The sequence below is a fragment of the Oncorhynchus keta genome, chromosome 23 (genome assembly GCF_023373465.1).
Source record: "Oncorhynchus keta strain PuntledgeMale-10-30-2019 chromosome 23, Oket_V2, whole genome shotgun sequence".
NCBI classification, from domain to species: domain Eukaryota; kingdom Metazoa; phylum Chordata; class Actinopteri; order Salmoniformes; family Salmonidae; genus Oncorhynchus; species Oncorhynchus keta.
Window position 1 is genome coordinate 45,366,632 of NC_068443.1, and position 24,494 is coordinate 45,391,125.

General features: G+C 42.9%; 1 protein-coding gene across 7 annotated transcripts in view; it reads left to right on the forward strand.

Annotated features, from left to right (window-relative positions):
- The window catches only part of amph (amphiphysin), a 144,721-nt gene that overhangs the window by 88,888 nt on the left and 31,339 nt on the right, over positions 1 to 24,494 (forward strand). For all 7 annotated transcript variants that reach the window (XM_052477317.1, XM_052477318.1, XM_052477319.1 and 4 more), the window contains exons 9-13: positions 6,938 to 7,020; positions 10,651 to 10,789; positions 15,108 to 15,224; positions 23,671 to 23,772; positions 23,961 to 23,984. In XM_052477317.1, coding sequence (XP_052333277.1) covers positions 6,938 to 7,020; positions 10,651 to 10,789; positions 15,108 to 15,224; positions 23,671 to 23,772; positions 23,961 to 23,984 — 465 coding nt within the window. The remainder of the gene's footprint in view (positions 1 to 6,937; positions 7,021 to 10,650; positions 10,790 to 15,107; positions 15,225 to 23,670; positions 23,773 to 23,960; positions 23,985 to 24,494) is intronic.

The window sequence follows — 24,494 nt, forward strand, 5'->3', positions numbered from 1 at the left end:
CACCTGCGAAATCGTGATTTGTCCAAATGATCAGTGAATAAAAATGTGCGTACTGGAACGAAGTTCCTCATTAGTCGTGTCATCCCACAGTCTGTCGACAGATCCTACTACCAATAATGTTAGGCCTTTGATTGAGAATGGTGCCGAAGGGGATGGCTGCCGTTTTACAGACTCCTAACCAATTGTGTTTTTTTTCGTGTTGTTTGTAACTTATTTTGTACGTAATATTTCTGCCACCGTCTATTATGAACGATAAGAGCTCCTGGATATCAGAACAGCGATAACTCTCTTCGAACTGGACAAAGCTTTTTCTTTAACAAGTTGGACGTGAAGGATTTACTTCTGCTCCCAGACCAGGCCCAAATCCCCATCATTAACATGAAGAGGAGACGCCGATACATGAGACGCAGATCCAGCTGCCTCGTGAGAATTCGTTGGAATGTTAGTAACCCGCCTCTACCATCCATCCTATTGGCCAACATGCAATCATTGGAGCATAAACTGGATGAGCTCCATTCGAGATGATCCTACCACCGGGACATTAAAAACTGTAATTTCTTATGTTTCACAGAGTTGTGGCTGAACGACGACATGGATAATAGAGTATACAGTTGCCTGGGTCTTCCATACATTGGCAAGACAGAACAGCTACCTCCGGTAAGACGAGGGGTGGGGGTCTGTGTCTATTTGTCAATAACAGCTGGTGCGCAAAATCTAATATTAAAGAAGTCTTGAGGTTTTGCTCGCCTGAGGTAGAGTATCACATGATAAGCTGTAGACCACACAATTTACCAAGAATTTTCATCTGTATTTTTCGGAGCTGTCTATTTACCACCACAAACCGATGCTGGCACTAAGACCGCACTCAGCGAGCTGTATTAGGCCATAAGCGAACTGGAAAATGCTCATCCAGAGGCGGTGCTTCTAGTGGCCGGGGACTTTAATGCAGGAAAACTTTAATCCATTTTACCTCATTTCTACCAGCATGTAACATGTGCAACCAGAAGAAAAAAACTCTAGACCACCTTTAATCCAGACACAGAGACGAGTAAAAAGCTCTCCCTCCCCCTCCATTTAGCAAATCTGACCATAATTCTATCCTCCAGATTCCTGCTTACAACAAAAAAAACTGAAGAAGGAAGTACTAGCAACTCACTCAATGCGGAAGTGGTCAGATGACGGAGATGCTAAGCTACAGGACTGTTTTGCTAGCACAGAATGAAATATGTTCTGGGATTCATCCAATGGCATTGAGGAGTATACCACATCAGTCACTGGTTTCATTAATAAGTGCATTGATGACATCATCCCCATAGTGACTGTACATACATATAACAACCAGAAGCCATGGATTACAGGCAACAGCTGCACTGAGCTGCCGCTTTCAAGGAGCGGGACTCTTACCCAGATGCTTATAAGAAATCCCGCTATGCCCTCCAGACGAACCATCAAACAGGCAAAGCGTCAATACAGGACTAAGATTGAAACCTACTACACCGGCTCTGGTGCTCGTCGGATGTGGCAGGGCTTGCAAACTATTACGGACTACAAAGAGAAGCCCAGCCGTGAGCTGCCCAGTGACGCGAGCCTAACAGACGAGCTAAATTACTTCTATTTGCGCTTTGAGGCAAGCAACATTGAAGCATGCATGAGAGCACCAGCTGTTCCAGATGACTGTGTGATCATGCTCTCCATAGCCGATGTGAGTAAGACCTTTAATAACACTCCTGCTGTGTTCCGGTCGAATTGGACCGATTTGACAAGTTTTCTCTTTGAAAAATGTAGTTAATTTAATCTGATTGTCATAAGGTTCCATGACTTTGTCCACACAGGGCATCTGAACACACAGAATACCTTTTGGTGTTTTATTGAACTTTTGTACATCTGTGGTGTTCCCGGTAAAAAATGACCGGTCATTAGAAATGAGTGGGTGTGACTACAATTACTGTGTACAAAATTGAGTTCAGTCACATGCCCATTCATTCGATGGACTTCCTCTCCGAGACCCCCACATGCATGTGTGTTTGAACACACACACTTACACCTCACTCCCCTTCTTGGCTTCCATGGCAACCCCCAAGGGAACCTTTCCCCAATAGAATCTTTCCCCCACGAGAACCACACCTGTTGGCATTCTCAAAAACAATCGCAAGATTGTTTCAAGAATATATAGAATTTTTCTCACAGCTTTGGTATATAAAGCTTTTTTGAGGCCTTGCTCACAATTCATTATGTGGCAGCACAATGACCAAACGATATACTGTATGTGAGGCTCTTGATCATATCTTTGATCATGACACTGGTGAGGAAGAGAGAGTTCTTGTTCAACTTTGTCACAAAGTAGTCTGTGATAAATAGCACAATATGTTTCATTTAAGTATTTGTTATAGTCCAAATAATCCATACATTATGCATTTTTTAAAACCAAAAAACTAGTTGAATGAGCTCAGGTCAATGAGGCATACAGGTTAGCTTAGTGGTTAGAGCGTTGGACTAGTAACCGGAAGGTTGCAAGTTCAAATCCTGGAGCTGACAAGGTGCAAATCTGTTGTTCTGCCCCTGAACAGGCAGTTAACCCACTGTTCCTAGACCGTCATTCAAAATAAGAATTTGTTCTTAACTGACTTGCCTAGTTAAATAAAGGTAAAAATAAAAAAAGATCTAACACAACATTAGGTGATAATATATGTATTATTATGTATTTATAATCAGCTATATTGGGGTGGTCATTTTGGACCGGGAACACAGAATGAATTAACATGGAACGAACACAATCTGTAGACAGATCAACATTCACAAGGCCGCAGGGCCAGACGGATTACCAGGACATGTACTCAGAGCATGCGCTGACCAACTGGCAAGTGTACTCACTGATATTTTCAGCCTGTCCCAGCCTGTAGCTCAGTTGGTAGAGCATGGCGCTTGTAACGCCAGGGTAGTGGGTTCGATCCCCGGGACCACCCATACGTAGAATGTATGCACACATGACTGTAAGTCGCTTTGGATAAAAGCGTCTGCTAAATGGCATATATTATTATAAGTCTGTAATACCTACATGTTTTAAGCAGACCACCATAGTCCCTGTGCCCAAGAACGCCAAGGCAGAGGAAGGCCCTGAACATTGTCAAAGACAGTCATAGACTGTTCTCTCTGCTATCGCATGGCAAGCGGTACCGGAGCGCAAGTCTAGGTCCAAAAGGCTCCAAGCCATAAGACTGCTGAACAGTTAATAAAATGTCTATCCGGACTATTTGCATTGACCCCTGCTGCTACTGGCTGTTTATTGTCTGTGCATAGTCACTTTACCCCTACCTACATGTACATATTACCGTAATTACCTTGACTTACCTGTACCCCTTCACATTGACTCGGTACCGGTACCCCTGTATATAGCCTCATTATAGTTTTAATTTTCTTTTGTAAATATTTTCTTAACTCTTAATTTTCTTAACTGCATTGTTGGTTAAGGACTTTTAAGTAAGCATTTCACTGTACATTTTGTGTTCAGTGCATGTGACAAATAAAATGTGATTTGGCATGCGTCTGTCCACAAGAGATGAATTTTAAAGATACTTGTATCTCAAGATGAAATCCATGTTTTTGATACTGACTTTAGATATTTCATATATTCCATGTTGTTGTGCACTGGGATGTAAAAGATGCACAGGTGTACTGTTGGAAGGACGTAGCATTTGCCGATTCTGAGTATGGAGTGGCAGGGTAGCCTAGTGGTTAGAGCGTTCAAACCCCCAAGCTGCAAGTTCAAACCCCCAAGCTGACAAGGTACAAATCTGTCGTTCTGACCCTGAATAGGCAGTTAACCCACTTTTCCTAGGCCATCATTGCAATAAGAAATAAGAATTTGTTCTTAACTGACTTGCCTCGTTAAATAAAGATAAAAAATGAGTCAGAGTCTTGCTTATACTGTATTATAGGAGTGGTCACTGGGGTCAAGATTTCTGAAGAGATGTAGTCGGGTGGTTTAGCCGCTGCTGCAAGAACACATACTGTGTCGGCGTGGGATGGGATACGTCCCACAGCCTTCGTTTTTAATACATATGTTTAGCTACACGGATCCGCGAGATCAGAGACTTAGTCACTGTATGATGTCTCTAGAAATGTAGAAGAAAAAGAATTGTAGAGTGGTGTAGTCCAACATTTTTCATCTTATTGAATGGAGACAGTGAGAGAGAGAGAGAGAGAGAGAGGAAAGTTGGAAGAGGGTTTGTGTCAGAAGGGAGTGGGCAGGTGGCCTAAGGTGGTCGAGCGGTCTGTGCCACATGTGTTTGAATCCGGAACACTGCCCTTTGACCTCTATCTTTCCCCACTGTCATCCTCTCTCTCTGTTCAATAAAGTCAGAAAATACCTACAAATATTTATAACAGCTCCCAAGATCAGGGTGTTGATTTTGTCAATCCCGACCAGACGAGATCCTGACATGCAGGTTAAAATACCGAAACCAACTATGAACCAACTATATTAATTTGGGGACAGGTGGAAACGCACATAAAACATGAATGGACATTAAAAGCTAGATAGCTGTTGCTAGCAGTTTGTTCTGAGGGATGAACATTGGGTTGTTGTTTTACCTGATCATGCATTGTCCCCTGAGCTGTTTTCTTGTAGAATTTTGACTTGGCTCATACAAAAATCTCGTATTTCTTTACTCAGACGATTAATCCGCAGATAAAAAGGAAAACCTAGTTAGTTTTTAGTTTGTAGTTTCAAATTAGTATCTCGTTTGTCTTTCAAGCAACCACGTGTGGCTGTATCTTTGTGAAAACCAATAAGGAGATGGGATTTTTTTTTAAACCTTTGATTTCAACAGGGATGTCATATTGAGACTAAAAGTCTCTTTTGCAAATGAGCCCCGCACAACACAAAAACATAAAAAAACTAACTTTCTTCATTATAAAAATTCTCTGTCAATTTGCCCTAGTAACACCAAAGCATTTAGGAGATTATTCCAAACATAGGGTGCAAGGAAGTTAAAGGCTGGTTTACCTAACTCTGGACACACCAAAAGGAGTCTCCAGAGTTAACCAACCCTGTGAAGTTAGGTAAGTTGGAAGCTTGTGGTAGAGGCGGGACATCTATTTTAGCGTTTTGCATCGTAGATGTTGACCCGCACAAGCAGTTTGGATGAAATGATTGAATAACATGTATTTGTTCATTTATTTTGTAAACGTTCACGTACACAACTTGACCATCGAGTAACAGCATGTGACGGCATTGTGCTGCCTTACTTATAGACCATTCCAAGGCCTTTGACACTGTTGATCCATCACACTTTCATTCAAAGGATGACTGAAATAGGCCTGGATCAGACTTCGTGCAAGTGGTTTGAGAATGATCTGTCAGATGGGATGGGATGGGATGCGTGATTTCTGATGGTGTCAAGTCTAGTTTCCTGGATAGTACAAAAGGTGTACCGCAGGGGTTGGTATTGGGACCTGTTCTCTTTACTATTTATATAAATAATATTGGTCTATCTGTTGAAACTTGTAATATTCATCTGTACGCAGATGACACTGTTATGTCTGCAATTGCCCCAAATGTTAACCAGTCTTTGTGACTTTGTTGCCCTGGTTGGTTTAACAGTTGTTCTTAATGCGGCAAGACTAAATATACATTGTTCTCTAGTTCTCGCAAATATGTTTCAGATGAATGACATATTTATTCATTGGATGGTTCTCCCATTGATTGGGTTTCCACCTATAAATATCTGGCCATCTGGATTGACAAAGATTTAATGTTTAAAGAACATGGATGAGCTAGTTAAAAAGCAAAGCTTGTTTTTTTGAAAAATATCTTGCCTCTCCCTAAGTAGCAGGAAGCAGATGGTCAAGAGTCAACTTTCCTGATAGTTCGTGACTATGGTGACACCATTTACCAGATTGCAGCAGCCACTACTCTTAAACCTTTGGATGCCGTCTACCATGGCGCCCTTTGCTTTATCACTTCATCCTGTATCAAAAGGTTGATCCTCATTAAAGTCCCGTAGATCACTTCACTATTCCCTTTTAGTTTACAAAGCTCTAATACACAAGCTTCCAACTTTCCTAACTTAATTGCTAACGTATAAAAGAATGAGCTACCGAACCCACTCGCAGAATTGGTTAACTCTTGAGGTCCCTCTGGTTTCGACAAATTTAGGTAAATCCTCCTTTAGTTTTTGTGCCCCCCATTGTTGGAATAACCTACTAAATTCCTTGCCTGGTGCCGCTAGGGCGTTTTAGGACTCTGGTGGTGAATGAATTCATTGAGGATGGCTGTTGTTTTGATTGATTGTAGTGGTTTATTTGCTACAATGGGGCGGCAGCGTAGCCTAGTGGTTAGAGCGTTGGACTAGTAACCGGAAGGTTGTGAGTTCAAACCCCCGAGCTGACAAGGTACAAATCTGTCGTTCTGCCCCTGAACAGGCAGTTAACCCACTGTTCCTTGGCCGTCATTGAAAATAAGAATCTGTTCTTAACTGACTTGCCTAGTTAAATAAAGGTAAAATAAAAAAATTAAATAAAAGAAAAAACTCTCCCCTGTTTCTGAGAAAATGTTTGTACCCTGGGCACTATTGGGAATGAGACCTTGGTCTCAATTGGGCTGAATAAATAAAAGTTCATAAAAATAACAGTGACTACTTCATGCTGATATTTAGTGGTTACAGACTTTCTTTTGCTGGCTGTTGTTTATGATTGAACTGAATGGGACAGGGAAGGAACGAGGCAACATGGCGGAATTGGTGCACTATGACAAAAGTAGTATTTCACTATTGGTAACTGGCGCCCCTCATATAAACGATATTGATATGGTATTGCGATACGTGCGAGGCCCATGCTAACATGTAAAGAAAGGAGTTGGGTGTTCTACCTTTAACACTTTTATCACATCAACATTTGTCTCTCTCTTTCCTCTCTCTCTCTCTTCTGGCTGTTGTAGCTCTGTAAGCAGCTGTATGAAGTGATGACCAAGCTGGGAGAGCAACACTCTGACAAAATGTTCACCATACAGGGAGCGCCCAGGTGAGCAGTTTCCATATGTCAGCTTTAATATTGCAGATAGATTATGCGTTCTATCAATGTAATTGTCTGCATCATTTTCCAAACTCCCACATATTTATTAATTTCCCCTAACCTTACCATCCCTCCCTTAATTGATGTAGACTAATGGACAACAACACTTAGGTTTCTACTTCCAGCTTATACATATTAGAGGGCTGTTGTAATGCATGTGGGATCAAATGATATCAAAAAGGGTCAATCGGAGAAACAGGTTTTTATTGAGCTGTTCAACACCCTAAAAGGCCCTGAAAAGCAGCCGATTATCCCATGCCGTCGCTGGGTCACGGCTGTGAACGTTTCAGCTCTTAACACTTCATATCTCGCTTAAAGACTACTCTGTTGGCATAACTTTTATTGACAATTTGAACACTTTTTGGAAACAAAAGATGCTCTACACCAGGTACTCCCAAACTGGAGAACGGGGTACGCGCAATGCCGTCGGGGGAATGCCAAATACAAATGTGATTCACATTAAAAATATATATATTTACGTTTCCGTTCAAAGGTTTGCGCTCACTTAGAGAAATGTCCTCGATCAGAACTACAATGTAGACATTGTTAATGTTTTAAATGACTATTATAGCTGGAAACGGCTGATTTTTTATATGAAATATCTACGTAGGCGTACAGAGGCCCGTTATCAGCAACCATCACTCCTGTGTTCCAATGGCACGTTGTGTTAGCTAATCCAAGTTTATCATTTTAAAAGGCTAATTGATCATTAGAAAACCCTTTTGCAATTATATTAGCACAGCTGAAAACTGTTGTCCTGATTAAATAATCAATAAAACTGACCTTCTTTAGACTAGTTGAGGTATCTGGGGCATCAGCATTTGTGGGTTCGATTACAGGCTCAAAATGGCCAGAAACAAAGACCTTTCTTATGAAACTCGCCAGTCTATTCTTGTTCTGAGAAATGAAGGCTCGTCCATGCGAGAAATTGCCAAGAAACTGAAGATCTCGTACAACGCTGTGTACTACTCCATTCACAGAACAGCGCAAACTGGCTCTAACCAGAATAGAAAGAGGAGTGGGAGGCCCCAGTGCACAACTGAGCAAGAGGACAAGTACATTAGTGTCTAGTTTGAGAAACAGACGCCTCACCAGTTGTCAACTGGCAGCTTCATTAAATAGTACCCCCAAAACACCTCAACGTCTCAACGTCAACAGTGAATAGTTGACTCCGGGATGCTGGCCTTCTTGACATTGTTCCTCTGTCCAGTGTCTGTGTTCTTTTGCCCATCTTCATTTCTTCTTTTAATTAGGCAAGTCAGTATTTACAATGACGGCCTACACCGCCCAAACCCGGACGACTCTGGGCCAATTGTGTGCCGCCCTATGGGACTCCCAAATATGTCCGGTTGTGATAGAGCCTGGGGCGGCAGGGTAGCCTAGTTGTTTGAGCGTTGGAATAGTAACCGTAAGGTTGCAAGTTCAAATCCCCGAGCTGACAAGGTACAAATCTGTCGTTCTGCCCCTGAACAGGCAGTTAACCCACTGTTCCTAGGCCATCATTTAAAATAAGAATTTGTTCTTAACTGACTTGCCTGGTTAAATAAAGGTTTAAAAAAAATCAAACCAGGGTGTCTGTAGTGATGCCTCTAGCACTGAAAGGCAATGCCTTAGCACTAAAGCAAAGCCTTAGACCACTGCACTAATTTAATCCATTTTAGAATAAGGCTGTAACGTAACAAAGTCAAGGGATCTGAATACTTTCCCAATGCATTGTAGATGAGCTGGTTAAGAAGCTAATATTTAAAGTAGGCTTGTTCTACAGAAACAGATTGTGCCTTTCTCAAAGCAGTAGGAAGCAGAAAGGGTTGTCTGGACTAAAGACCCATAGATCTCTACATTACTCTACATTACTCCCTATTCCCTACTTCATGAACTTCCATCTAACTGTGCTGTTGAGGTATAGACACCCGAGTTGCCTGATCCATTTACACGATTCAATAAAATGTTTCAATCAAATTTTATTTATATAGCCCTTCGTACATCAGCTGATATCTCAAAGTGCTGTACAGAAACCCAGCCTAAAACCCTAAACAGCAAGCAATGCAGGTGTAGAAGCACAGTGGCTAGGAAAAACTCCCTAGAAAGGCCAAAACCTAGGAAGAAACCTAGAGAGGAACCAGGCTATGTGGGGTGGCCCGTCCTCTTCTGGCTGTGCCGGGTGGAGATTATAACAGAACATGGCCAAGATGTTCAAACGATTGGTTCCTAGGGTCTGCACCGAGCTAGGGAAATCCGCATTTAGTTTTAATGCACTGTATTGCTGGAACAAAATGTTAAATGCATTTAATCTTGATGACCTGGTGCCGTTCTGGCTATTTTAAAGTATTGACTGGGAACTTATTTATTTGTGGATGAATGTTTTCTGGGTGATTTGTGATGTTTTATTTGTGGTTTTGTATTTTAATGTGTAGATATATTTATTTTGTAATGTAAATTTTTATATTGTATTATACAGAGCACATTTGGAAAAGAGACCGAGGTCTCAATAATAATGTTTTCCCTGTCAAAATAAAGGTACAATTTTAAAAAAAATATATATATATATATAAGGCAATCAGTCAATTGAAATAAATAAATTAGGCCCAAATCTATGGATTTCACATGACTGGGAGTACAGATATCATGACTGGGAGTACAGATATATCCATCTGTTGGTCACAGATACTTTCAAAAACACTTAAGGGCGTGGATCAGAGTATCTGCTGTGACCACCATTTGCTTCATGCAGCGCGACACATCTCCTTCGCATAGATTTGATCAGGCTGTTAATTGTGACCCGTGGAATGTTGTCCCACTCCTTTTCAATGGCTGTGCGAAGTTGATCAATATTGGCGGGAACTGGAACACGCTGTCGTACACGTCAATCCAGAGCATCCCAAACATGCCCTGGATCAGATGTGCCCTTGAGCAAGGAACTTAACCCTAATTTGCTCTCGGAATATAAACATCTTTATTTGCTATTCTGTCCAGGTCTCTCTTAAAAAAAATAGATCTTTAATCTCAATGAGACTAACCTGGTAATATGAAGCTAAAATATTTATTTATTTTAAACCTCTTTGACAAACCTATTAGCATTAGCTCATTTGTTAACATTGATCTTGTGTTGATTTCCAGGGGTCTCAATTAGAAGGTCCACACCCAATTCCAGTCGTCTATGTAATAATAATTAATGTATTTAACCTCATTCCATTATGTTAATTTATTTAAAAATACAAAATTGCAACCCAACATCCAAAGGATTATGTGCACAGGGAATGTTTCTCACATATGCAACGTTTAAATGTATTTTAATTTAAACTTTGCAAATTAACTAAATAGCTGCTTTCTATGTGTCTATCTGTGGACAGCAAGTTAGAGTATATTTACACAAATAGCATATCATATCCCAGCAATTTGCACCCTCACCATTGTGCACTTTTCACGTTTTTAATTTAAATGACAATAACAGTTTTTACCCGCTCACACCACAAATATAGACAAGCCATATTCCTTGAGTTAGCTTTTCTCCTGTTGGCGCATGTGTTAATTAATGAGTTAAAAAAATAAATATATCTTCATTGTTTTTATCCTCTTTAGTGATTCAGGACCTTTGCGACTCTCTCGGGCCCCTTCGCCACCGGACAGCGACAGTGACGAGAGCCCAGTGGACACTCCTAACCACATGCTGGCGCCAGCCTCTCCCGGCCCGCCCCGGCCCAAATCTCCTTCAGGCCAGGTATGCCTTACCCCGTAACACTCCTATTGGCAGCCACAGGAATCTCCTACTTCAGTCCTGAATGCAGGTATTTGTTCCACCCTAGCACTAGCACACCTGGTTCAACTAATCAAAACCTTTATGGTCGGCTGATTAGTTGAATCGTGTGTTTTCCATTGGCTAGATCAACAATCCACCCCAGTCCACCCCTGTTGGTAACATGCTCTAACCAAACGCATGTAGCGCCAGACCACAGTATTTCAGTATACTGTGTGACGCTCTAGTCTACTCAGTTGTACACTATCCATGTACAATTACACCACCGCGAGTCTTCCTTTGACGTATGCCAACCAAACACCTGTTCAGTAGTCTATATTCATTTCCAGCTAATTCTGGCTCAACAACAGAGATAATTACATTTGAAGTCAAACAAATCAATGACAGCCTGTTTATTTGAGAATCAGATTTGTTTAACCCACTGTAGCTGTAGTTGTAGAGGCAGTTTCAGATTTGTTTAACCCACTGTAGCTGTAGCTGTAGAGGCAGTTTCAGATTTGTTTAACCCACTGTAGCTGTAGCTGTAGAGGCAGTTTCAGATTTGTTTAACCCACTGTAGCTGTAGCTGTAGAGGCAGTTTCAGATTTGTTTAACCCACTGTAGCTGTAGCTGTAGAGGCAGTTTCAGATTTGTTTAACCCACTGTAGCTGTAGCTGTAGAGGCAGTTTCAGATTTGTTTAACCCACTGTAGCTGTAGCTGTAGAGGCAGTTTCAGATTTGTTTAACCCACTGTAGCTGTAGCTGTAGCTGTAGAGGCAGTTTCAGATCATATTGACGTGTTACGGCTCTATTTCTTTCCCGCTTTTTAACTTTGTGTGTTAAAATGGTGAGTAATAATCTCTCATGTGGTGTCACATTCATTTTTAAACACCATGGTTTAACCATACTAAGAGTAGTGTTATATTTAGGTTTGTGATGTGTTGATAGTTATGAAGGTACTGTTTGTTTGTGTGTGTGTGTGTGTGTGTGTGTGTGTGTGTGTGTGTGTGTGTGTGTGTGTGTGTGTGTGTGTGTGTGTGTGTGTGTGTGTGTGTGTGTGTGTGTGTGTGTGTGTGTGTGTAGAGGAGTGTCTTAACAATCCAAAACACACTACCCCATGCAAATCTCCCTATAGGAACCCAAAACCCAGATGATTTTTGTTTCCCAAATGCCAGACTTAAATGCACTTGTTGTCTTGGATGCCAACAATATTGTTGTTCTTGGATGCCAACATGGAGAACAGTGCCTTCGAAAAGTGTTCAGACCCCTTGTCCTTTTCCACGTTTTTTTACATTACAACCTTATTCTAAAATGGATTTGTTTGAAATAATCCTGAGCAATCTACACACAATACCCCATAATGGCAGAAACAGAAATAACTTATTTACATAAGTATTCAGACTCTTTGATATGAGACTCGAAATTGATCTCAGGTGCATCCTGTTTCCATTGATCATCCTTGAGATGTTTCTACAACTTGATTGGAGTCCACCTCCGGTACATTCAATTGATTGGACATGACTTGAAAAGGCACACACCTGTCTATATAAGGTCCCACAGTTGACAGTGCATGTCAGAGCAAAAACAAAGCCATGAGGTCGAAGGAATTGTCCATAGAGCTCCAAGAGAGGCTTATGTCGAGACACATATCTGGGGAAGGATACCAAAAAATGTCTGCAACATTGAAAATTCCCAAGAACACAGTCACCCCCATTCTTAAATGGAAGAAGTTTGGAATCACCAAGACCTTTCCTAGAGCTGGCCGCCCTGCCAAACTGAGCAATCGGGGGAGAAGGGCCTTGGCCAAGGAGGTGGCCAAGAACCCGATAGTCACTCTGTCAGAGCTCCAGAATTATTCTGTGGAGATGAGAGAATCTTCCAGAAGGACAACCTTCTCTGCAGCCCTCCACCAATCAGGCATTAATGGTAGAGTGGCCAGACGGAAGCCACTCCTCAGTAAAAGGCACATGACCACCCGCTTTGAGTTTGTCAAAAGGTATCTAAAGACTTTTAGACCATGAGAAACAAGATTCTCTGATCGGATGAAACCGATATTGAACTCTTTGGCCTGAATGCCAATAATCACGTCTGGGGGAAACCTGGCACCATCCTTACAGTGAAGCATGGTGGTGGCAGCATCATGCTGTGGGGATGTTTTTCAGTGGCAGGGATTGGGAGACTAGTCAGGATCGAGGCAAAGATGAGCGGAGCAAAGTACAGAGAGATCCTTGATGAAAATCTGCTCCAGAGCGCTCAGGACGTTCACCTTCCAACAGGACACCGACCTTAAGCACACAACCAAGACAACACAGAAGTGGCTTCGGGACAAGTCTCTGAATGACCTTGAGTGGCCCAGCCAGAGCCCAGACTTAAACCCGATCGAACATCTCTGGAGAGACCTGAAAGTAGCTGTGCAGTAATTCACCCCATCCAACCTGACAGAGCATGAGAGGCTCTGCAGTGAAGAATGAGAAGAACTCCCCAAATACAGATGTGCCAAGCTTGTGGCGTCATACCCATGAAGGAGCGATGCTGTAATCTGTCGTGGAAATTCATGTATACTGAGAGAGACTTGGACAATTATTCAAGCAATCAATCTTTATTTAACATCGATTAAATATTGCAATAATGAAACTATCGACACTTTGAAGTGTGTGTTGCCGAGAGCTTAACCTTTACAGACACGCAGAGTTCTTTATATATCTGACACTAACAATGCTTAGTCATGGCTGGTCCCACACCTCCCATGCAGATTGGGGAATCATAAGTCACTCTGGGTTTATCCTGTCTTTATCTGCACCAGGCGGAGTTGTCTTATCCTCACCCTGGCTTAGTTTCTCAGATGCAAGGATGATTTTGAGACAATGATGGATTTTTCACTCTAGTTCCCTGCAGCTAATCTGGGCGTATGGTCACTAGAGACGGCTTGAGCTGACAAATGAGTTAAAGACTGCATTACAATGACAAGAATGTGTTTTACTGGAGATGGCTTAGGAGTAGGAGACCATAAAAACACAGCATTATCAGGACAAAAATGTCTTCCTATTTGTTAAGTATTAATTGCTAACTATTAATATCAAACAAACCAGGTAAATACATAACTTTTCTGTCACAAATCGCTGCCAAAGATCCTTCAAGAAAGTACTGAATAAAGGGTCTGAATACTTATGTAAATGTGATATTTCCAGTATTTTTTATTTTATAAATTAGCTCACATTTCTAAAAACCTGTTTTCGCTTTGTCATTATGGGGTATTGTTTGTAGATTGATGAGGATATTTTTTTTAATCAGTTTTAGAATAAGGTTGTAACATAACAAAGTGTGGAAAAAGTCGAGGGGTCTGAACACGTTCCGAAGGCACTGTACAGACTGCAGAACTCTCTGTGCATCGACGGTTCTACGATACATACACCACCACCAGACTAACGTTTATTTTGTACAGTTGTACCAACCATTTTTTGTGCTTTTGATGTATAGTTTCTGTTGTCCACACCTGACTACTTTTGAATGTTAATTTTAACTCTACAAGGACAATCAAATATTCCCTGTATTTCCCATGTCCAATTTGAACACAGTTTTTTTGGAAATGATTTTAGTTGTCTTCTCATGTTCACCTGTCCTTGGCTTTGTCTCTTTCCCTGCACATTGCATGTGATGTGCCATGGTAAGTTAGCATGTCACACTCAGTTTGTAGATCCCTGACTAGTATGAGTAGTAGACATATTTAGCATTAGCATGTTCACCTATCAGTGTCTCCTAAGGAATTCAGAGGTACTCTAGTATCTACTACACTACAATATCTACTTCATGGTTATCTAACCATTGTTCATATTCTGATTAAAACCAACCAGAATGTATACAGTTTACTTACTACAGTCAATTATATTTCATATATAAAGATAAGATAAAAATGAATATGTTCTGTGAGCCCATTTAATTTGTAATGCCATATTGCCTTGGCAACCAAATTCTCCCTTAACCTCTAAGTACTCATGCAAGTCATACATATATATCTGTAAAACATCTTCCAAGAGCAAGTTGTATAAGGTTCCGTGGTTATAAACAAATCTGGTCACTCTCCTATGATTGTCTAGATTGCCATAGTATAGTCACATGTTGAATACATGCACAGTCGATGATGATGTGAGATACAGGCGAATCAGTGAATTGCAGTATGTCTGACATGGAGTGGCATTAACAACCCCAAGAATGTATCCACCACGGAGCTAAATAGAACACTTCATAGGATATCTATGTTACCCAACACCAAAACGCTAATGCTTCTGGCACTCTACCTCCCCAGTTCAAAAAGGGACCACCGGTGCCCCCGCCACCCAAGACCCCGACCAAGGAGCTGCACCAGGAGCAGATAATCGACCTGTTTGGGGGCCAGTTCTTACCCGTGGCCACGCCCTCGCAGGTCAGTCACATCCTGGGTCCAATTTCACCATTTTAACATTTAACATTTAACATTTTAGGGATTCTTATGCTCTCCTTTCCTTGGACACGCATTGACATGATTGTATTTGTGAAAGATATGCAGTGGAACTTTCCCATCTGTCTAGATGACCTTAGAGAGAGAGCGTTTTCATCACAATCCAGGGCCCAGGTTTCCTGAAAGAACTTAGTCTTACCAGTGTTTTTTAACGTTGCATCTTTCCTGCAACGGCCGAAGATGTAACATGCGTTTGCCAAAACACCACACAGGGAGAAGGTTCGCTAAGTGCGCTATTGACGTATGTGTCGATACTGATAGGATCGAAAGAAAGGCAACGCTGCTCTCGGATCAGCTTTCTCTCCATTCAAATCTTACTTTAGTATTTGGATTCTTCCATAATACTAATTACGGATCAGCTCTCAGAGAGGAATTGTCACCTATCGGCTGCAAATATTGAGACGGCTTATTCTAATGCATACCCTATAATAATGCACTGAATCAAGATTTGGCACATCATCGCGCACCTGTTAGGCTACACAACATGAAATATATTCGGGCAAAAATTATAGACATTAGCCAAATAGCAAAATAAAACTCAATTGAATGAATACTAAATTGATTATTTCAATGTAATTTACATATATCGGCCTCTACTGGAGGTAGGCTATGTATCTTTTAATGCAGTCATCTCGTTTTTTATTACATTTGTATTATTATTATTCTATATTTATTCAGGGAGAACAGGGTCTCATTCCCAGGGGTTTACTGATCACAACCAATACAATGTAAAACAGCAATCAATACAACATTTATGGAAACATTTAGTCCTCAGCTACTACGTCCTCAATTTAACACCTTAAACTACCCAAGCGGCACCAGAACATCTAATTGTAATGAGTTCTGCAAATTGCTCCAGCAGTGAGGCGCATTAAAACTCAACGTGGAATTTATCTGATTCAGTGGAGACCTGAGGAACCTCAAGAGTTAATCAATTCTGCGAGTGGGTTCGGGAGCTCATTCTTTTATACGTTAGCAATTAAGTTAGGAAAGTTGGAAGCTTGTGTATTAGAGCTTTGTAAACTAAAAGGGAATAATGAAGTGATCTATGGGACTTTTTTTTGTATTTTTTACCTTTATTTAACTAGGCAAGTCAGTTAAGAACAAATTCTTATTTTCAATGACGGCCTAGGAACAGTGGGTTAACTGCCTTGTTCAGGGGCAGAACGACAGATTTGTACCTTGTCAGTTCGGGTTATCATTCATATATGTATGTATATGTACACATTCTTAGTCACGCCTTTACATTTGTGTGTATAAGATAGTCGTTGTGAATTTGTAAGTGGAGTAATATCTAACAAGTATTCTGTCGGAACTAGAAGCACAAGCATTTCACTACACTCACATTAACATCTGGTATGTGACCAATACAGTTTGATTTGATTTGCATTGAGCTCCATACATTGACTGCTACTGTAGGCTGAATTATAGAGCAGCTATTTCCATGTTCAAATGTTCCGCGGTGCATTTTCTCCATTGCTTTTGATGGTAGTCCACTCTGGTAGGTCTACGTTATGATCAAATAGCCACAGTAGCCTACTTACTGTTAAAACTGTAACTTAAAGCGCTGGAAGTTGCACAGAATTGATTGCAGAGAAGACGAGCCTGCTCGGAACAGAAAACAGGAAAAGGCGGGAGCTGCCCCCCCCCCCCTCTGTGCAAAACATGCCAGTGGATCTGTACTCCACATCAGTGCTGGAGAGTGGTAAAGCATCCTCAGCACCATGCATCCCACTGGATCTGGGCACGTGAGCTTCATGAGAACCACATGAAAGAAGCTACAGCTGCCAAAACAGGCTGCAAAGGCAGTAGGTCCTGCTCTCCCTCTTCTCCAAGCACCACAGTTCCAAGCAGGCAGCAGGTCCTGCTCTCCCTCTTCTCCAAGCACCACAGTCCCAAGCAGTCAGCAGGTCCTGCTCTCCCTCTTCTCCAACACCACAGTTCCAAGCAGTCAGCAGGTCCTGCTCTCCCTCTTCTCCAAGCACCACAGTTCCAAGCAGGCAGTAGGTCCTGCTCTCCCTCTTCTCCAAGCACCACAGTTCCAAGCAGTCAGCAGGTCCTGCTCTCCCTCTTCTCCAAGCACCACAGTTCCAAGCAGTCAGCAGGTCCTGCTCTCCCTCTTCTCCAAGCACCACAGTTCCAAGCAGTCAGCAGGTCCTGCTCTCCCTCTTCTCCAAGCACCACAGTTCCAAGCAGTCAGCAGGTCCTGCTCTCCCTCTTCTCCAAGCACCACAGTTCCAAGCAGTCGGCAGGTCCTGCTCTCCCTCTTCTCCAAGCACCACAGTTCCAAGCAGTCAGCAGGTCCTGCTCTCCCTCTTCTCCAAGCACCACAGTTCCAAGCAGTCAGCAGGTCCTGCTCTCCCTCTTCTCCAAGCACCACTGTTCCAAGCAGTCAGCAGGTCCTGCTCTCCCTCTTCTCCAAGCACCACAGTTCCAAGCAGTCAGCAGGTCCTGCTCTCCCTCTTCTCCAAGCACCACAGTTCCAAGCAGTCAGCAGGTCCTGCTCTCCCTCTTCTCCAAGCACCACAGTTCCAAGCAGTCAGCAGGTCCTGCTCTCCCTCTTCTCCAAGCACCACAGTTCCAAGCAGGCAGCAGGTCCTGCTCTCCCTCTTCTCCAAGCACCACAGTTCCCAAGCAGTCAGCAGGTCCTGCTCTCCCTCTTCTCCAAGCACCACAGTTCCAAGCAGTCAGCAGGTCCTGCTCTCCCTCTTCTCCAAGCTCCACAGTTCCAAGCAGTCAGCAGGTCCTGCTCTCCCTCTTCTCCAAGCACCACAGTTCCAAGCAGTCAGCAGGTCCTGCTCTCCCTCTTCTCCAAGCACCACAGTTCCAAGCAGTCAGCAGGTCCTGCTCTCCCTCTTCTCCAAGCACCACAGTTCCAAGCAGTTGGCAGGTCCTGCTCTCCCTCTTCTCCAAGCACCACAGTTCCAAGCAGTCAGCAGGTCCTGCTCTCCCTCTTCTCCAAGCACCACTGTTCCAAGCAGTCAGCAGGTCCTGCTCTCCCTCTTCTCCAAGCACCACAGTTCCAAGCAGTCAGCAGGTCCTGCTCTCCCTCTTCTCCAAGCACCACAGTTCCAAGCAGTCAGCAGGTCCTGCTCTCCCTCTTCTCCAAGCACCACAGTTCCAAGCAGTCAGCAGGTCCTGCTCTCCCTCTTCTCCAAGCACCACAGTTCCAAGCAGTTGGCAGGTCCTGCTCTCCCTCTTCTCCAAGCACCACAGTTCCAAGCAGTCAGCAGGTCCTGCTCTCCCTCTTCTCCAAGCTCCACAGTTCCAAGCAGTCAGCAGGTCCTGCTCTCCCTCTTCTCCAAGCACCACAGTTCCAAGCAGTCAGCAGGTCCTGCTCTCCCTCTTCTCCAAGCACCACAGTTCCAAGCAGTCAGCAGGTCCTGCTCTCCCTCTTCTCCAAGCACCACAGTTCCAAGCAGTTGGCAGGTCCTGCTCTCCCTCTTCTCCAAGCACCACAGTTCCAAGCAGTCAGCAGGTCCTGCTCTCCCTCTTCTCCAAGCACCACTGTTCCAAGCAGTCAGCAGGTCCTGCTCTCCCTCTTCTCCAAGCACCACAGTTCCAAGCAGTCAGCAGGTCCTGCTCTCCCTCTTCTCCAAGCACCACAGTTCCAAGCAGTCAGCAGGTCCTGCTCTCCCTCTTCTCCAAGCACCACAGTTCCAAGCAGGCAGCAGGTCCTGCTCTCCCTCTTCTCCAAGCACCACAGTTCCCAAGCAGTCAGCAGGTCCTGCTCTCCCTCTTCTCCAAGCACCACAGTTCCAAGCAGTCAGCAGGTCCTGCTCTCCCTCTTCTCCAAGCTCCACAGTTCCAAGCAGTCAGCAGGTCCTGCTCTCCCTCTTCTCCAAGCACCACAGTTCCAAGCAGTCAGCAGGTCCTGCTCTCCCTCTTCTCCAAGCACCACAGTTCCAAGCAGTCAGCAGGTCCTGCTCTCCCTCTTCTCCAAGCACCACAGTTCCAAGCAGTTGGCAGGTCCTGCTCTCCCTCTTCTCCAAGCACCACAGTTCCAAGCAGTCAGCAGGTCCTGCTCTCCCTCTTCTCCAAGCACCACAGTTCCAAGCAGTTGGCAGGTCCTGCTCTCCCTCTTCTCCAAGCACCACAGTTCCAAGCAGTCAGCAGGTCCTGCTCTCCCTCTTCTCCAAGCACCACAGTTCCAAGCAGTCAGCAGGTCCTGCTCTCCCTCTTCTCCAAGCACCACAGTTCCAAGCAGGCAGCAGGTCCTGCTCTCCCTCTTCTCCAAGCACCACAGTTCCAAGCAGTCAGCAGGTCCTGCTCTCCCTCTTCTCCAAGCACCACAGTTCCAAGCAGTCAGCAGGTCCTGCTCTCCCTCTTCTCCAAGCACCACAGTTCCAAGCAGTCAGCAGGTCCTGCTCTCCCTCTTCTCCAAGCACCACAGTTCCAAGCAGTCAGCAGGTCCTGCTCTCCCTCTTCTCCAAGCACCACAGTTCCAAGCAGTTGGCAGGTGCACACAAAACAAGGTCCACGAAATCTGTGTGCAGTGAAGCCGTTTTGTTTGTGGGGCTTTTGTTCACACACAGCCCCAAAGCTGTACGCTGACTGTGGACCCGAAGCAAAAAGAGAAGACGCGATTGATGTGTGTAAAGAAACGGCGATAAAGGAACAATACAGTATCTGATCATTAATTAATTAGTAATCATTTACAATAGTTGATTCTCTATTTAGCAAGCATTTATTTATCAAGCATGTTTGCACATCTTGCAGGTTGACATGCATCTGATGCGTACGCTGAAGGGGATGCCTGACTCTAGCGGGTCCTTTCATTCTGAAAGGCCAGGCGGTTCTAGTGTTAAACAGGGAACTCCAACAATTAGAGGGCATGGTCCATGTCAATGATAGTTAAAACAACCCACCAGTCACTCAGTCGCAGCTCAGACAAAAAAAATGTTGCTCATTAAAATTGGGGCGAGTTGTTTAGTTATCAGCTGAGTTAGACTTAGCGCAGTACAAATATCTTTCAGCCCATCAGACTTGGAATCAACCAATAGAGATTAAGATAACCCACTATTAATCATTTCAATTTAGCATAGTTAGACAGCATGAATGACAATTTGTTAAGAGCACATAAGGAGGCAGAGGGAGAGCGATAAATTCCCACTAGAGTCAATTGGGTGTTATTACTAGGGCTGTTGCGGTGACTGTATTACGGCCACACCTGCGGTCACGAGTCATGAAGGCAGTCAAATTCAATGTGACCATTTAGTCACGGTAATTAGGCTTCTCCAAGCTCTGATGCTGCTGATGGTCATTAGTAGCCTACCAAACTTCATAACCACCTGGTACTCAGCACTCTAATGTCCCTCTAATCACTGACATCAATGTAAATGTTTTCAAAAATCGAATCAAACACTTAACGAGAATCCATGAGGTCATGTTGTGCAACATTTCTATAGGCCATGCACTTGAGCGAGAAAACAGTGATGGCCTCTATTAAAAATAGGAGGATCCCATCAGCTTTCTATAGGCTAGGCCTACTATATTTATTTCTCAACTTTTCTTATATTAAGCACATTGCTTATCTATACAACATGAGTATAGCCTACCTGGATGGCATGAAAAATAACCACGGGAAAAATGTCCTCCATTCTCTATTTAAATGGATAGATGACATGAATCATAGTCATGTAGCCTAGCCCATAGGCCTATATGCTTTAATAAGGTTTGTATCACAACTAAAGTGGCCAAATAACTTCTTAAAATTAAGCACATTAATCCGCTTGGGGTGTAAAGCCTAACTGGGATACATAAGCAGTGCGTGAGAGTCAAGCTTGGGGAAAATAATTTCACCATAAAAATGCACCTTTATAATAAAATAACTTATAATGTGAAGAAATAACCTAATAGTTTATCAACATTTTAAGATAAACGTTCTGATGCATCAGCAACATTGCTTAAAAAAGTTTTTTGATGCTAGTGGTTGTATTAATTTGGGATCTATCCCATCCCACAACTATCCCAGACTATGTTTGGAATATTTATTTCCCACACAGAATAGAATGGGTTGACTTTTGTACTATGGGGGATAGTAGATTGACATAGGCTAGTGGTTTTGCTGTTCGTTAAGCTTACTCATCTTGTTGGCTGACGAAAAGTAAATGTGGACAGTTCTTCCAATATCTTCATTATGCACCTCGGAATTGGTCTGCATCAGTGCCTTGTAGGCTGTGTGTGGAAGCCAGCAAATGCTAAATGTGTTTATGTTAGTTAAGAGACTGACAGTTATTTGCTTGACAGTCACCGGCTGATGAAATTTCGTGACCGCCACAGCCCTAATTGGAACACCGACTGCAATTCAAGCCTAATCGCCCAACGTCAGTGCCCAACCTCACTAATGCTCTTGTGGCTGAATGGAAGCAAGTCCCCACAGCAATGTTCCAACATCTAGTGGAAAGCCTTCCCAGAAGATTGGAGGCTGCTATGGCAGCAAAGGGGGACTAACTCCATATTAATGCCTTCCCAGAAGAGTGGAGGCTGTTATGGCAGTAAAGGGGGACCAACTCCATATTAATGACTTTCCAGAAGAGTGGATGGAGGCTGTTATAGCAGCAAAGGGGGGTCCAACTCCATATTAATGCCTTCCCAGAAGAGTGGAGGCTGTTATAGCAGCAAAGGGGGACCAACTCCATATTAATGGCCGTGATTTTGGAATGAGATGTTCGAACAGCACCTGTCCACATCATTTTAGTCATGTGTTGTATGTTTAGCGGTGCTAAAAACGCGCATCTAAGGACACGCTTAGCTATTCTAAGAATGTTCTGCGGCAGTTGGTAAATAACTAAAATGTTCAAGTGCAACTTTAGTAACTATGGTTTTGGGGAAACGGCTCATAGATTGAACGATGCTCCTACGAATGTTCTACTGATGGACTTAAGATGTTTTGGGGAAACGGCTCATAGATTTAACGATGCTCCTACGAATGTTCTACTGATGGACTTAAGATGTTTTGGGGAAACGGCTCATAGATTTAACGATGCTCCTACGAATGTTCTACTGATGGACTTAAGATGTTTTGGGGAAACGGCTCATAGATTTAACGATGCTCCTACGAATGTTCTACTGATGGCCTTAAGATGTTTTGGGGAAACGGCTCATAGATTTAACGATGATCCTACGAATGTTCTACTGATGGCCTTAAGATGTTTTGGGGAAACGGCTCATAGATTTAACGATGCTCCTACGAATGTTCTACTGATGGACTTAAGATGTTTTGGGGAAACGGCTCATAGATTTAACGATGATCCTACGAATGTTCTACTGATGGACTTAAGATGTTTTGGGGAAACGGCTCATAGATTTAACGATGCTCCTACGAATGTTCTACTGATGGACTTAAGATGTTTTGGGGAACCGGCTCATAGATTTAACGATGCTCCTACGAATGTTCTACTGATGGCCTTAAGATGTTTTGGGAAACGGCTCATAGATTTAACGATGATCCTACGAATGTTCTACTGATGGCCTTAAGATGTTTTGGGGAAACGGCTCATAGATTTAACGATGATCCTACGAATGTTCTACTGATGGACTTAAGATGTTTTGGGGAAACGGCTCATAGATTTAACGATGCTCCTACGAATGTTCTACTGATGGACTTAAGATGTTTTGGGGAACCGGCTCATAGATTTAACGATGCTCCTACGAATGTTCTACTGATGGACTTAAGATGTTTTGGGGAACCGGCTCATAGATTTAACGATGCTCCTACGAATGTTCTACTGATGGACTTAGCCTTAAGATGTTTTGGGGAACCGGGCCCTGAACTGTTCAGTAGACTCCACAACAGACCACTTCAATAGCCACAAGTCACAGTTGTCTTCTTTTGTGTCTATACTTGGCTTTGTGCATGCAACTATCTGGCTTTTTCAAAGTATTCAAACTGGGCACTAAACTACTCTCCACAACTACCTGAGATGCAGAGGTCTCCACTCCCCGTCATTATTCCACCTATTACAGCACTGTTTGCTCCTGGTCCTGGTGGGTCACAGTGTTTGCAGGTTTTCCACCAGTGGGAGTGGGATATATTAAACATGCATTGTTGTAGAGGGGAGGGGTCAAGGGTTTATTAAGAGAGTGCGGTCAAGATTACAAATCTTCTTATAAACTACAAAGGATACGAATAACCTGGGGCCATATGAAAGCGTCTCAAAGTAGGAGTGCTGTTCTAGGATCAGTTTTGCCTTTGAGATCACAATGAATTAGATTACAAAGACAGGGAGGATGCACCTGATCCTAGATCAGCACTCCTATTCTGAGATGTATGTCAGATACTGCTTCTGATCTCAAATGTTCAGCCTTTCAGTACGGTTGTGTTAGAGAGCTGTTAACTCAACCAACACTTGAATTCTATTATTTTCAGCCAAATGAAAGACCCGGAGAATCTCTCCTGGATCTGGACTTTGATCCATTCCAGCCTGACGGCAACACCACTATCGGACAGGCTGCACCACCCATAACACAGGTCCATTTATCTCCATTTTCATCTATTATACCACAATGCTATGTTATCCGTCTTAAATGTATCTTATATTCAGCTTCAAATGTTTCTGTACACTAGATGCTGTTCTCTCTAGTAATATACGTGCGCACCAATAGAGCACATAAAGTGCTCGTCATTCATAGTGAATAATCACGTGTTTTGTTCTACAGCAACTACCCTGGGATTTGTGGACAGTAAGTACAGTAATGTCCTCCTTGATTGATTCGTTGGTTAATTGGTTGCTTGATGGGATTTATAACCTTGATGTATGAGATAGTCATTAGTTAGTTACGATACACTATAATAATCTATATTATACCTAGATATGTTAGAGAATCAAGTATACATTTCTTTTTATAAAATTGACCGGTCGTAGTCTCTGAGTTTTGAAAAAAGTATTGCAATCAAGTGAAAAATTAAGAAAAAACATTGAGCAAAAGCTATCAGTCTCAACACGTAGGACTCCTGACTCCTCCTGACTCCTCTACTAGCTTTGATTGGCATGGTGATCTGCATGCTCAGTAGACTAAATAAAAACAAAGTAGCCATTTTGTGGCTTTTGTTATGCCAAATGTTTTTTCTCCCATGCAACAGTATTTAAGACTACCAAATAGCAGATTGCAAGTTAAGTTCCAAGCAATTAACTTGCCCCTGTCTTATTCTTATGCTACTCCATGTATATTTTTATTACAATTTGTACGTGT